Source organism: Pyrgilauda ruficollis, unplaced genomic scaffold, assembly GCF_017590135.1.
Source record: "Pyrgilauda ruficollis isolate IOZ18807 unplaced genomic scaffold, ASM1759013v1 scaffold86, whole genome shotgun sequence".
NCBI lineage: Eukaryota > Metazoa > Chordata > Aves > Passeriformes > Passeridae > Pyrgilauda > Pyrgilauda ruficollis.
In genome coordinates this window covers 3234403-3249749 of record NW_024530599.1, presented here as the reverse complement: position 1 = coordinate 3249749, position 15347 = coordinate 3234403, and the positions used below count along the sequence as shown (strand labels likewise).

The window sequence follows — 15347 nt, the reverse complement described above, 5'->3', positions numbered from 1 at the left end:
CAGCTTGTGCTCTCTGGCTTTTAAATTCAGTATTACTGAGCAGAATTCTAGGGTTTTGCATCAGACAATGTGCCTTTCAGTGGCTAAAATATTTCTAAAGAGGATGGAAAAAAAATCCTTTAACAGAATGAAAAATATTTCAGATACAGTTTTTGGATGATGTCCAGTTTCTACATTAAAAATGCCTTCCAACACCAGACGAAGCCTGAATCATAACGACTCATTTAATGCCATGTGCTCTCTGAAAAGAAAATGAGATCAGTGGTTAAATGAAATGCCCACAGATCCTGGACATGGTGCGCCATGATCAATAAAGATGATAATGCAGAGATGTGGGAGGACACTAAACTGGGCTGTAATTTAAGATTTATTTTGTCTTCCTGAATCTTTCAGAGTGCTCTATGGAAACAAGATCACGGAGATTCCCCAGGGCCTTTTTGATGATCTTGTGTCTCTGCAGCTGCTGTGAGTATGATCCCTTCCTCTTCTTTATTTTACTGACTAGCTAGATTTACTGTTCTTTCAGTAGTGACATTAATAGAACCACCTTTTTCATTGAAAACTCACTGGGATGTGCTAGTCTGTTGTTTTTCTGTGTCAGGCAAGAGGGAGGCAAGGGCTGAAAAAACTAAAAAAGGAAGGTGTCAACAGTTTTATAGCAGAGTGTGTATAATGGATAATAGACACGGAGGATTTAAGTGTGGGGAGGAAATGAAAGACTCTGTCCAAGAAAGGAAATTTGGTCACCGGCTGATGCGTGGGTGGGGATGCCATCTGATTGTTTTTACACATTTAGCACTTGTGGTTCAATGTCTGGATCCTTGAGGGCTTCTGTGCTGCAAGGACCTGCTGGGGCAAGTGAAAGGGCAACGTGAGAGCTCTGCTCCAACTTGTGCTCAGTTCCACGTTCTTATGATGTCAGATGGGGCTTAGCTGCAAGAGAAATGATTTGACAGTATATTGTTATTTAAGGTATTTTATGCCATGTGTGATTTAACTTGCAGTCATGATCAGGGTAAGATATATAGAGAGATATTCATTATGCATTAATTGAGCGGAAAAGATTTCCCAAGCCAAATGTGAAATTGCAAATTTCACTCACTCTTGTCTCCATGATCACATTGGGAACCAGTAATTCCTTCAAAGGGAAGGAGTTCAGCCAGTCAGTAGAGGGAGCAGCAGGGAAGTGAGTTTAATGTTTATTCGTAATGTTGTGATTACCATCATGGATGAGGCACTCCAAAAATAAAGGTGAGGTATCAAAAGTGAGTCAATTCTGCTTTATGTCACATGCAGCCCTCCACCCCAAACAGTAAATCATATTTAATATAGAATCTGAAATAGCTTTTAGGCATGTCACTTGAAACCTTTCTGACAATCCTGATGTAGCCAGAAATGAATTTCCCCAAGATTGTCCTTGCCATTGGATGTGTCGCTGTGATTGCAGCCTTTGCTGCCCTTATTTGGGTTATCAAAGTAAGCTTAGGTTTAGATCAGCATTCATGAGCAAAGCCAAACAAGTAAAATGAAGTCAGTGAAATGACTCTCTATGCTGAGTGAAGGACTACTCAGATGTGTAATTTATCCATAAGACCTTAATTGCAGACTTGGACCGCCCTGTCCCAGAGCAGGGCAGGCAGGAGCCCCTTTGGCTCGGCTGTGCCAGTCCCTGAGCTGGGGCCGTGGGGAGCTGCCCATCGCTTTATCCTCACCCTGTGCACCTTTTTCTGGGAGCTTCTTTCCTCTCTCTTGCCCCAAACCTCACAAGTTTTCTGGTACTTCAGTGTTTCTGTGCCTGAGCAGTAAGAGAAATTTTGGGGATGGTTTGCCAGGTGTGAGGACAATAATTACAAAAGTGCAGAGGAGCTGGGGCTCATCCTACTTTGAGAAAAAACTGTATTTTAAAAAATATGAGATTTAAAAGCATCCTCCCCAACCCAAATATTTTACAGTTGTAATTTTGAAGTGATACTCTTCAAGACTTGTTCTGTCTCATCCAGGACACTTTACAGATAGAAGCCTTCCCAGGAGAAAAACATAAATAAGAAAATCACTCAACACATGGATCACCGTGTCCTATAAAAATATTGGTCTAGAACTTCTGCAAAAGGCATTAAACAATTTTTAACTCCTTCACAGAACAGTGCTAGCATGCATGTGGAGCAGGCCTTTAGTGAAGTGCGTATTTAACACAAGATACAATTGTTTTTAGTCAGAATTGGCTGAAGTGATGCCTTGTTATTAAGGAAACAAAATCTTTGTGCCAGGGAACTGCTGAAAGGTGTTGTGCTCCAGCTATTTAAAGATTCTCAAGCTGAGACAATGTAAGTAGGTTGCCCTGTTTTGGGATTCCCAAAATACCATGACCCTGGAGCCTTCCAGGGTCTTCTTGAGAGTGTTTGTATGTAAAGTATCTTTTGGCAAAGAGAGCATTGAATGATCATGTTTTAAATGCAAACAAATGTCTGCAGCTTTTTGGACTGTAGCTTTGAAGCAGCTGTTCTGGGATAGCTTGTAGTATTTTAATGGCTACTAAAAAAAAATAAATGGCATTTGTTGGTCTTAGACCTGCTGTTGAAGAATTGGAAGAGTGCCTTATGATTAGATCTAATTTAGTGTTCCGTGGACACTAGATTGGATTTCTTCTTATTAGTCTGGAGACACTCTGATAAGAACACTCTGATTAAGGTATCCTGGTAGCCTGTCTGATTTCCTGAGCTGGAGCAGGAGCAGTTTAGAAAATGTACTGGCTTTATGATAAAGCAGGACACAGTAAGAAAAAGGGAGTCCTTGTGGGTCCTGTATTATTTAGAAGGAAAAACTATTATTTAGAAAGAAAATATATTATTTAAAAGGAAAAAAATAATTACTGTGATATTTCAAAACAGATAATATTGTTATTAATTGCTTTGAATATAACTTATCAGAGTTTATCAGACATGTAATTAGTCTTCAGTTTAAATATACTGTCACAATATAGGCCAGGATTATTCTGTATTCTGGCTGAATTGTTCTCTGTAAGGGCCTAACACCTTCAGACAGCACCACTGGTGTCAGGAGCTGGATAGAGGGGTTCCCATTTCAGGCATGGCCACATCTTCAAGTGTCCTGTTTGACTTTGGTGTAGGGGAAATGAATTCAGAACAAGTTTTAGACAACCTGGCTGGCATCAGCATTCCACATTTCTGCCCTATAAGGCAGAGGTGGTAAGCCAGTATTATATTATATTTGGCAAGAAAATAACTAGGCGTGGTTAGATAATAAGGGTTTGGAGGATTTTCATTGAGGGATTAGGGTGTGGTTTTGTTGGGCTTTTTTTAAACCCTATGGGTTTCATTCAAAATGTTGTTTCTGAAGTTTTCATTATAAGTAAATACCTTAAGTAGTTAACGTTACCCACAAAAATAATTGCAATTGGATTTTTGTTAAATTGCTGATTTCACAAATCTTATGTGTTTTCTAAGCAGTGGTATCCAACAGAGCAGCAAAAATCATTCTTCAGGTCCAGCTACACATCTGTTCTGTGGAGCAGAAGCTTTTCTTGGACGTTGTAGTTTTCCTTCTCCTGTTTGAAGGTGCCAGAGGAGAGGATGATAGAAAGCTTTGTAGCTACTGTACCCTGTCCTCATACGTTCTTCTTTTCAGCAGGCTGTATCAAGTGCCTTCTGGGAATTTTAGGTCAATTTGGGTTTGAGAGATTTGTGCTGTTTTCCAGAAAGGGATAACTGTTTTTTTTTAGCTTTTGTGGGTTTTTTTAATACAGTGAATGGAAACTTTCATTTTCTTGGGGGATGCATCCAAGCTGTGAAACAGTGTTTGATTAATTTAATTGTTTTCATTTCTTGCATTTAAATACCAAAACAATGGGCAAGGCTTCAGCTTAAGGTGGAAGTTTTGGAGTAACCATTAGCTGAGGATGGTTAGTCCAGGAGACCTTCAACTGACCTTGGGCTTTCTAGAAACTGGAAGACATTTAAATGTCCTGCTCACCTGTCCTTGAGTTCCTCTGGAATGTGGACAGGCTCTCACAGGAGCCCCTGAGCTTGCCAAGGTGCTGCCAGTCACTGCAGAGGGGCTCAGCACGACCCTGCAGCTCCTTCCCTTGGGGCAGCCCTGGGACAGATAAACCCAACAGCAGCCACTGATGCCTCAGGTTTAGCTTTGATATTTTTCAGATTCTATTCTGCTTTAGTCTGTAAGTCTAGGCTTCATATTAAGAGGATAGTGAGCGCTCTCCACAGAGTAGGGAGACAAAACAATTCCTTCTCCAGCTGGGGACCAAGGACAAGTGATCCACATCTCAGGCCCAAGAGCATAAACAATGGTAGACCAAAGAGAGAAAAAAAGAAGGATGGGGCTTCATGGGCTAATTGTAATTGGACAATTAACTCCAATATGCAAATGGAGCAGAACTGATAAAAGTGTGACACCCTGTGACTGGCCATCCATTTTGTGGCCATTTTGGGTTGTGCTGCCCAAGGTGGATCCATTGAGGCCTCTTAATAAATCCCAACTTCATTCTTTAGCTCCACCTAGTCTCTCTTCTAGGTCAGCCTTCACAAGGCATCACCATGGGCACCGAGTTTGTGATATTTGTCATATCTAAGTAACACACTTCCCTCCCTGCAACCAGTTTAAAACAAACATTCTGGCAGCCTTTTGCTGCAGCCGCTCGCCGTGCGCGTCGCGGCGCTCTGCTTCCTGGAACAAGCAGCTACCACAAAATCTCTGCTCTTTAAAGAGGCTGCAGAGCAGAATAATATGAAGGATGAAGTCTCATTTTTCAAATGTCTGGCAAGTATCAGTTTTCAATAAATCCTTTTCCGTGAGGAAATTTACTTTGCATAGTTACTAATCATACAAGTGCTCAGGAGCGTTGATCCTAAATCTTCTGCTTGTGATCCCCATGTTTTACTGAGCAAGAAAAATCCCCATGGTGGGTTCTGTTTTGATGTTGCTAAACATCAGGAGATCTATTCCTGTGGTACATATATATTAAAATCAGAGGCTTGTTGTGTTTCTCTCTCAAAAAAATGAAGCCAGAAGCTGACAGCCTTCTCCTCCACCTAATATCTGGTCATTAGGGAAAACTCAATGCTGCAGTTGGAAAGGACCAGCAATCACATTGGTGCCTGGAGTTTGACATATTGACAGATAAAGTGATGTCAAAAGTGGTGACAAATTATCAGTCATCTAACCTGAGTTAAAACTGGAACTGCATATAATATTTGCAACTTCAGCTGACCCTAAAAGAGACTTGTATGAAGTGCCAAATCATGTGTGTACTTTCAGAAACTGCTATCATCAGTCTTCCCAAAATTCAACTGGTCAAATTTTGGTTTGAGTGATTCTTATTTTTTTGTAACTTGGTTTTTATGCTGTTTTTTTCTGTGATGAATAAGGCAGATAGTTGATATCTCCAGCTCTTTTCTGGTGAGGTTGCTTGAAAAGTATCTTCATGGTGGATTTGCCAAGTTTGAAGTGCTTGTGTCAATTTGTAATTCTAAACCGAATGCCAGTACTGAAGAGCTTAAAGCAGGATCTACCAATTATTTATTGTGTACTTTTGGGGCTTGATAGAATCTCAAAGAGAATGCTGTGATGTACAAACTCATACAGAGTATTTAAAAACAACAGAATGTCCATCAATTCCATTATTTGGCATTGTATACATTGCACTGTTGTATACATAAATACATTAACCAGCTATGTAAACAGTACAGAAATGTCAGAATAAAGAAAGTGCAGTTTTCCATTTGCAAGTCTTTAATAGCACAGTAGTCTCTTCTCTTCCCCATAGTGATCTGGGCTTTAAGTGATATATAAAATCTTATTCTGTGGAGTTCTTAATTTTTCCCATGGAGAATAGACAACAGGCACTAAAAAAAAGAGCCCTTGTGACTGATGTAAGGGGAAAACATTTTCACAGTGATGTCAGGTAGTTGGAGTAGGCTGCCCAGAAAGCTGTGCATCCTCTTTCCTTCAAGGTTTTAAAGACCAGACTTTATCCAGACTGGATAAAGCTCAAGGTAACCCAATCTGACCTTGTAGCTCATCCTCTTTTGGCAGCCTGTCAGGGCAAGAAACCACTGGAGCTTCCTGGAACTCTGAATTACCCTGTGATCTGGCGAAATGCATTAACTGTGCATGAATGAGTCATGCTTTGAGTGGGTTTCAGACCAGATGACCTGGAGGTTCTATGCAACCTATGTCATTTCTGGGATCTGTGAACCTAAATTCTTAGCAAAATGGCATATGAGCTTTTCTTGTGATTACTCAAAATATTTCTGGCTATGGCATAGAGATTATGCCACACTTATCCTTCCAGTCCAGCACAGAATGCTCTCTGCACAGACCTGTTTAATAGCTTTAGAATTACTTTCCAGCCATTTGCCTCAAGCTTTTTCTCCTTCAGATTTCTGCATTTAGGTTGCTATTGTGATAATGTTACTAAACTCAATAGCTGCTGTTAAAAGTGAGGAAGCAGCATCTGCCAGACTCAGAAATACAATTACAGTGGAGCACTAATGAAGGAGTGCAGCAGCATCTGCCTTTCCTGTGTCACTGGTGCAGCTTCCCAAACAACTGCTCATCCCCACGTCAGTGTGAGCCAGCAGCCTCTGACGCCAGTGCTCCGAGCTGGACTCTCCTGACAGCAGCTCTCCTCCTTGTTACTGCACACAAACCTAACTCTGCCAGCCCTGAAAGCTGTGAAAATGTGTTTGTTCCCTTGTGCATCTGAATTATCATGCAGTTATCTCGAATCAGCTGTGATCTTACCTGCAGGCAGGAGTTAGACACTGTTGAGTTTCAAGTAGCAGAAGTCTGGGTGCTGTGACAACACGTGTTTATAATTCTCCAGGTAGTAACAGAAGTGTCACAGAATTGTTTTGTGGGTAGTGTTCAACCAGAGCTGGAGTTTTTGGGATCAGAAAAGGAATTTCTGAAATCTCTTTCTAAATTCCCACCAAAACAGGACTGTCAGACTGTGCTCTGTACTTCCTTCTTGACTCATTATCAGCTTGCAACTTTTCCATTTTCATTTACTGTGAATAAATTTGTCATCACCATCATCCAGTTTCCTGAACATGGAGAAGCACTTGAAGCTGGTTAAGCAAGCATGATGATGATTTCATGCTGGTTATTATCAACTGAAGCACTGACAGACTCTTCAGTGGTCAGTCATCACATTAGAAAATGTAAATTTTAGTAGACGTTTAAATATCTCGACACAGTGAGAGACAATCAAAATGCTCCCTGACAGCCCAGGCCATCTTAAAATGTTCCTGAAACTTAATATATTATTTTGCCAATAACTAGGCAGGGGCACACACAATTCTGTCTGTAGATGTTGCTTATCATTGGCTGCTGGGATGACCAAGTGCTTGACTAGATATTGCTATACTGACACTTCAGCTGTTCTCCTGTGTAAAATTGTGTTAAATCTAGGATGACACTTAATTGCCTATAAATTTCAAGAGAAAATTCTGAAAGAATACATGCTAATTTTTTTTTAACTTCTTGTAACAGATATTGTATATTCTAAGGAAAGCTTTCTGCTGAGAATTCTTTTTTTGCTGCCTTATAGTGCCTCTGAATGTAGGTGAAGCCTGCAACTATTGATAGTCTATAAAGGTCATGCCTGTTCAATTTGTATTCTGCTGTTAGCCAGGCAAAACTGTTACCCAGTTCTCCTCTCCCTTACAAGTCTCCTGTGCCTCTTACATCTGTTTTTTCTGGTGAATTCTCATTTTCCCCAGTGGAGTCTGGCAAGTGGGATGTGCCAGCCAGTTCATGGGATGCCAAACATTTTCATTCTCATCGTGTTGTCGTCGCTGTCAAAACACAAAGCTGGTGAAAAGGAAGAGAAGCTTTTCAGTGCCTTGGTGCAGCTTTTCTCCCTAACACTTTCCTTTAGGCTCACTCATGTATTTAGGGTGATTCCTGCTCTATCCTGGAGCACCAGAGGCCAGCCTGCAGTCCCTGGCACGTGTGAGGTTGTCAGGCTGCTGTTGATTCTCCAAGTTTCGTGGTTATTTCCTGATAGTTTGATTACTTGACCTCACTGAGATAAAAATACAAACGTGGCTAAGGGTAAAAGCCATATAAACATTCCCATTTGCTCTTAAAAAACAATTTTTTCAGTCATTTTGGGTTTGGAGTTCAGAATGTTATTTAAATGTTAATCACTTGAAGCTGTGCTTGGGCATATAATTCAATTATGGGACCATCTTAATTATGCAGATGGTGCTTATGAGCAGCTGATACAATTACAGAGCCAATTCAGTGCACATTCATTTCAAGGGCTTAGCTGAAACACGTTATTATTTCAATGTGTGTGGACAAATCCACTTTTTTCAGGAAATGGGCTCATGGAATTGTAATAGTGCCCTGCTCAGCTCGTTGTTCCAATGGTGTGCAAACCACAAGGTTTTTAACCATTCTCCCTTATTCTGTGGTGGTCCAAGGCTTGTGAGAGGTTTCTTCATGTTTTTTACATATCCAGAGGGATGAAAATGGAGACTTGAGTTAATAATCCGTCATCCCTCTGGGTAGCAGGCGGTTTTATTTCTACTTGAATATTTAACCTCCTTCTCAATGGTGCCCCACATCTGGAGGCCGTGTGTAAATCTCATCCAATCAAGCTGATAACAAAATAGGAGAATTAGTGGATTTTACTTTCACCAGGAATTGCTGCAAAAATAAATACTGTGTAATTCCTGCTAAAATAGAACTCCACTTTTAATGTTGTTCCTTCTCTTGGTGTAAGTCCAATAAAGGAACCCTTAGTATGTTTTATGGCCTGGTTCAGTGTTTAAGGAAGATTCTGCTTCCTGGAATATGCTTTTCTCATCTGCCTTTCTGTTAGTTTAAAAAAACCTCTTAAAACCACTTTTAACTCCATGTGAGGCCTGCCTTGTATACTTAATCAAAAATTAGATGCCATTAGTGGAGCTGGGATAACGAAGAAAGAATAAGTAAAGGACTGAGGTTTATAGAGGGGAATATTCATAGCGGATATTTTAAAATAACTGGGAGTTTTGAAAGGAATATGAACCTGAATGATTCTGGCCAAAAGTCATCATCTAACTCACTGTAAGTAGGAGGGAAAAATTTTTAGGGATGATGTATTCTGCTTCCTCAGTTTCTTTTCTCCCCTGTTTCTCACTGATTCTGAGCAGAAATAAGTCATTAATGTATCTCACCATCCACCTCAGATGGCCACACCTGTATTCCTGTTGAGCAGACTATCTGTGATACACAGAATAGATGTTGTCACCTCAGAAAAGCTGTTTAGGACCTGAATTCTCACTTCCAAACAGTCTGCACAAGCACTTTTCTGTTCCAAATTACTCTGATGCTTGAAGAAGAGCGTGTGCCTCTGTACTTACGGCTGTATAGAGGATCAGTTGCTCTCATTTTCAGTGTTTGGCTCTAAATAAATATCACAGATTATATCACCATGAACATAGTCATTAAAAATTCATGCCAGGAACCTCGTCACATTGTAAATTCTATTTTCCAGCATGGGGTTTATTCAAGTTTTGTTGAAACTAATGGGAGAATGAATCTGGATGCAGTGTATTCACTGCAGTTGCAGGTCAGTTTTGCTCAGAGGGTTTTTTCAGTGGGATGGATCAGTAATGTAGACTTTGTGCCTGATCTTTGCACTGGAGGGAACAGCATCTGCCCAGAGCATCTCTACTGTGCACTTCTGAGGCATCCCAAGAAGACATCCTGGTTACCCACATGTGGAAATACAATTGTAGTTCAGTTGTAAATTATCTTATTGCTGAGTCTGTTTTCATTTTTGCTTTATACCTTGTTACGAGTACTGCTTGCAACATAAACCATTACTATAATACTGGGGAAAAAAATTAGCACCTAGCAAAATAAATGGAAGTACATACTTGTTTTCAGTTTTGTTCCTGGGTAGCTCAGGTGCCAAGCCTCTGCCATGGGACAGGAACAGCCAAACCAAGCTGGTGTGCATTCCCTAAAACCAGGGTGGCACCAGTGCAAAAGGACAGGGGGTAGAAACCAAAGGATTTGTAATGCCTGAGAGCATGTTCAGGGATACTGTTCAAAATTCAGTAGCTGGTTCTGCATCCTACTACCTTGCTAAGTCATTCTTTATGGAAAAGATACTCTCCAAGGTGGGAAGAGAAATGCATGATGTGTGCGATGTGAGAGGAGGAGATTGCTTTGCTTTGGTTTACAAATGGCTGTCAGAGGCAGCAGGAGGAGATGGCTTTTGCTGTTGGAGTGAAGGGGGAGGAGCTGTTCCTGTGGCCCAATGGGAAAATTACCCTTTTACTTTTCGGGGAGCCAGCAGGACTGTGGATTAGGTGTCATGGAAATACAAATTCCAGAGGGGTCATACTAGTGCTGCTTATGATTTCATAAAATTGTTTTAGCTATTAGTTCATGCAAAAATGTAACCTCATTTATCCATCATTGCCTTCCTTGGGATTTTGTCTTAACTAATGTCAAACTTCATTTTCCACAACATATAAAGGAGGAAATTGGGGTAAATGGATACTGACTTTCCTGTAGGCTGGGGAGGGGAGTTCTCCTTTGGAGCCCTCTCATTCCAAAGCATTCCTGTTCTCCTGGAGCTCTCCATGCTGCCCAAGTCTGCCTTCATCTCCTGTGTATCACAAATGCTGTAACTTTTGGCTGCAGCAACGAGGCCCTGCCAAAACAACAGTGAGAGCAGAGAACTGTAATGAGCTTGTGATGTTCCAAAGGTTTCAGGAGTGTTAAGGAAGAGGAAGCATCTTCTGAATCACTTCTTGGAGAAAAGCATCACATGCAGCTAGCAAGCTTGTATTTCTTCCTGAGTGGCTGCCCTCTTGTCTTTAGTGGTGTCTGTGCAGTTTGTTGAGAATGGAAGCTCCCTGTGCTGCTGTTAGAGGTGTCTTTAAAATGATGCATTTGCTTGCTGAGGAATAGAGGATATATTTTCCTTTTTGCCTATAAACATATTTGTCTTCTGTTTTCATATTAGTGTGCTGTCTCACAGAGAGCCCCATTGATGCAACATTTAGTCCTTTAAATTTATTGACAAGGGCAGAATTTTGATCTCAGAGAGCTGAGTTAACCACATATACTGTTTGCAGTTTACTGTTTCTCTCAGTAGTTCTTGGTAGTAGTCAAAAGATGTGGATTTTGGCTTTGCTAAGTAAATAGGTAATTTCCTGCCTATTTCCCTTCTAAGTGCAGGATACCACCTATGCAGATGACAGTGACAAATTAAGTGTTCTTGTGTTTGATTGTCTCAGCAGGAGATGCAGCTTGTTGTTGGGTTTGCATATACTTATGGCATGGGGCAGAACTCTGGATGATGATAGAAGAAAACTTGCACAAGTACTGTCCAAGATTTTCTTGCTGATTAGTCCCACCAGCTGGTTGCTGTGTAGTTGTAAAATATATGGTTTTTTTGTTTGTTTTTTTTTTTAATAAATAGTATTTAAGTTGCCTTTGTGCAGCTTTTCCACAACTGCACAGGACTCTGGTGTGACTGGAATTCAGGGAATTGTGGGACAGTAGAAGCTGGAAGGGACCTTGAGTGATCACTTGACAATAGTCTGGGGAACCCTTGCTTAAAGCAGAGCCACCTTATCAGGTCAGAGCAGGTTGCTCAGGGCTTTATTCAGTGTCACTTTGAAAACCTCCAAGGCCAGGGACTGAGGACACAGCTCCTGTGGCAGCCTGGGTCCCTACCTGGCTGTCCTTGGGTGTGAACTCGGTTTCCTTTCGGTAAGTTTTAGACCTTACACTTCTCTCTTTTTGTTTCCCAAGAGAAATGTCTTTTTAATCTTCCATTATCAAATTAACCCTACACTCCTTATCAAAAGATTTCAAACTCCCAGAATTTCAGTTAGATTTGAGACAGCTGCTGTAAAGAAAATTGAAAATAAGGGTTCTTACTGTGGGCTGTGTGTGCATGGAATAGCAAGGTGGGGAGTAATTTTTATTCCTGTGTATATTAAGCTGAAGGCTTCCTTGAATATTTGTGTAGAATTTTGAGTAAATTGAGAGAGGGCTAGGCATACAACCCCCCACACCCCCCAGCTTTTAAATATTTTAAGATGGCTAGCACTGTTACATGTCTGCATATTCCCCAGGTATGAGAGCACTCTTGTCCACTGTGAGTTTTTCACCTTTGAAATGTAGCAGGCAAATGAAGCCTTTACCTGTGGTTTAGCTTTAATGGCTAGGTTTTTTTTTTTTTTTTTTTTTTTTTTAGATTTAACCCCAAAATCCAGTCTATCTTTATTTGGTTATTACAAGATTAATGAATTCTAAACCTTTTCTCTGTTTTCAGGCTTCTCAATGCCAACAAGATCAACTGCCTGAGGGTAAACACGTTCCAAGGTCTGCATAATCTCAAACTGTTATCTCTTTATGACAACAAACTGCAGACCGTCAGCAAGGGGCTCTTTGCACCTCTGCGATCGATCCAGACTCTGTGAGTATGCAGGCACAGCACACATGACAGCTCTCTTTTCCCCACCAAAACTGCTGCCTGTCTTTTCATCTGACATTAAGACAATTTAGAAGAGACATCCATGTAGCGGCCCCTCCTTTCCTCACTGAGAGAAAAAGAGCAAGAAGAAGTGTTGCATCAGTTCAGCAAGGGCAGGATCGACGCAGCCTGCCCTTAGTGACAGAAATGTCAGGGCTGTGTGGAGCTCAGGCTGTTTGTTGGGGAGATAATGTGTGCATTTGACTCTGGATAAGATATGAACAGCACATTCTATTAGGATCATTGCCTAACAGTTTTTAATGAGCCAATGAGTTGGCATCTCTCCTGCCTGGGTCTGAGTCCCGCTGTGCAGTTCGTGACTTCTGTAACCACATTTCAGCTGACATTCCACTTAAAGGGAATGATATGTTGTATTATTTGATCCATTAAGAAAATCCACTAAACAGTTTTGAATTTGAAGGCATTAGAATAGGCATCAGAAGCAAAAATACAGAAATGATTCAGTATTTTGTAGAAGGTCTCATCCTAAAGCTGTGAGTAATAAGATAATAAGGTAAATAGTACTCCTTCAGAGCTGGAGTTGGCAGCCTGATATTCCAGTATTAAAATATGTATGGGTGTGTGTGTGTATATATATACACACACACACACACATATATATATATATATATATATATATACATACTGCATTATCTGTGCACTTACATGCTATAGTACTGCAACTTTTGTATGCAAATGCACATTTATATATTTTAATACTGGGAATGCATTGGCTGAATTAGTTGTATAAATGTTTTAAATCGTATACAAATTAACTGACAGCAATGATTTCTTGCAGCTGAGTTTCTGCCGCATCCTCAGGCAGCCACAAACATAACTTGAGTTTCCAACAGATATTTGGCCAGTATGTATTGCTGCAAACCTTTAAGGCATTGGAATAATCATGTACAAGACCCCCCAGTTCTGCCCCCACAGCTCTACCATGCTTTCTGCTGCTGCAGCTTGCTGTGTATGTGCACACATGAGCTGGGGCCACAGAGAGGGTTTTTCGACAGAGGTATGTAAGGTTTGTCAGGTTAAACAACTGGCTTTTTTAATGTCTGTAGCCCTAAGGTGTGAACATCTCCCATTGGTTTCCATAGGGTTTTGCTGGTGGCCTTGCTTAGGATGGACTTGTTTCTTCACACCAAGAGACTTTGTCACAAAGTTTTGATTCATTTTCCCATTTTTAGTACTCCAAGTGATTGCCATCTTCTGTGGTTTTCTAGACCTGCAAAACCAGACCAAATTCTGTCTCTGTTTGATTCTTTGGACCTTTCACATCAGGAAAGATCCAAAGAATCTTGAGTTTCTTCAGGCCCTTTCTGCTCTGTGTGCTCTTCCTTCCTACTCCTGAACAGCCACTGCCCTGTTGCATTTTACACTTACTTTGTTCAGTGGCAGTTCATAAATATAACTGCAAACAGAAAAGAAGTTTCTACAAGTGGAAAACAGTAACAGAGTGTCAGAGTTCTTGTGAGGCTATAACTTTATACCTCTGTCCAAACCAAATTGAAACATCTGTCTTTTCTTAACTTTTTCTTATTGGGGAGCTGAGTCCTGCTCCCTTGGAGGTCAGAGGGACTGATGCAAGTTAGCTGAACTGAGATTAGAGCCTGGCTCTGGGAAAGATCTGGCAAACTCTCCTGATACAGTGCTCAGTTTTGTCAAGCAAAATAAATCAGTACAGCAGCAGAAAAACACTTTTTCTCTGAGATGCTCCAGCAGATTTTATTTTACCAAAGTATAAATGCTCACTTAAAATCAATGCTATGTTACCTATTTCCAATTTCATAGGAAACAAGTTGAGCAAATTTTGGTGAAGAATAGAGTGCAGTTGTACTTTGCCTAAACATTTCAGTCTTTAAATTAAAACCTTTTGCTTCAGGAAAAAATACATATGAAGGAAGTACTGTTAGAAATTACGAGCACGTGCAAATATTAATTTCACTCTCTTGAAAAGATTCTGGACCACTTCTGCCTTTGCCCAAAGATCCAAGTTGCTTTACTAATTCACATTTTGAGCTTGCTGATAAAATTTCTTTAAACCAGGATACAAAATGATCTTCAGGTAAGGTGCATTTATTTCAAGAAGCAGCACGTCAAGCTCTCAGGAGAAACCGTAGGACTTGGGAGACAGCAGCAGGTCTGTGTCCTTTAAAGGGGGCTTTGCTATCTTAATTTTTGTTTCCTCTGTGCGAGGACTTGCCGCAGATGTGAGCGCTCACAGAATTCTCCCATTCACGTGCGGCTCCGCGCGTCTTCCGCCGGGCCTGGGGTGGTTTCTTTTTCCAGGAGCCGATTCAATTACTCCACTCTTCAGCTTTGGCACTGGTGAAAAAAAAACAAAAAACCAATGATGGAGCACGGTGTCACAGGTCACTGGTGATTAAACATGCCATCCTTCTCGCAGACATTTAGCTCAGAACCCATTTGTGTGCGACTGCCATCTGAAGTGGCTGGCTGATTACCTGCAGGATAATCCGATCGAGACGAGCGGCGCGCGCTGCAGCAATCCCCGTCGCCTTGCCAACAAACGCATCAGCCAGATCAAGAGCAAGAAGTTCCGCTGCTCAGGTAATAATTCATTTATCCAGCCTCTGCTGCGCTCCCCGCGCGGGGATGAGCGGGGCCAGAGAGCCCGCTAATCCAATCTGCGGGACAGTGTTTGCTGTAATGGATATTAGGGAGCATCTTTGGAAATTGAATTTGGGGAAATTGGGTTAGTTCGACAGAAAGGCAATTACCTTATGGATTAAAAAAAAAAAAAAAAAAAAAAAGAAAGAAAGAAAAGAACAAAAAAGGCAGTCTATAG

The 15347-nt window shown here is 41.0% G+C and overlaps 1 protein-coding gene across 1 annotated transcript in view; it reads left to right on the top strand.

Annotated features, from left to right (window-relative positions):
• Window positions 1-15347, top strand: part of SLIT3 (slit guidance ligand 3) — a 467475-nt gene that overhangs the window by 326028 nt on the left and 126100 nt on the right. The window contains exons 12-14 of the mRNA XM_041488030.1: window positions 394-465; window positions 12332-12475; window positions 14946-15109. Of these exons, the coding sequence (XP_041343964.1) occupies window positions 394-465; window positions 12332-12475; window positions 14946-15109 (380 nt within the window). The remainder of the gene's footprint in view (window positions 1-393; window positions 466-12331; window positions 12476-14945; window positions 15110-15347) is intronic.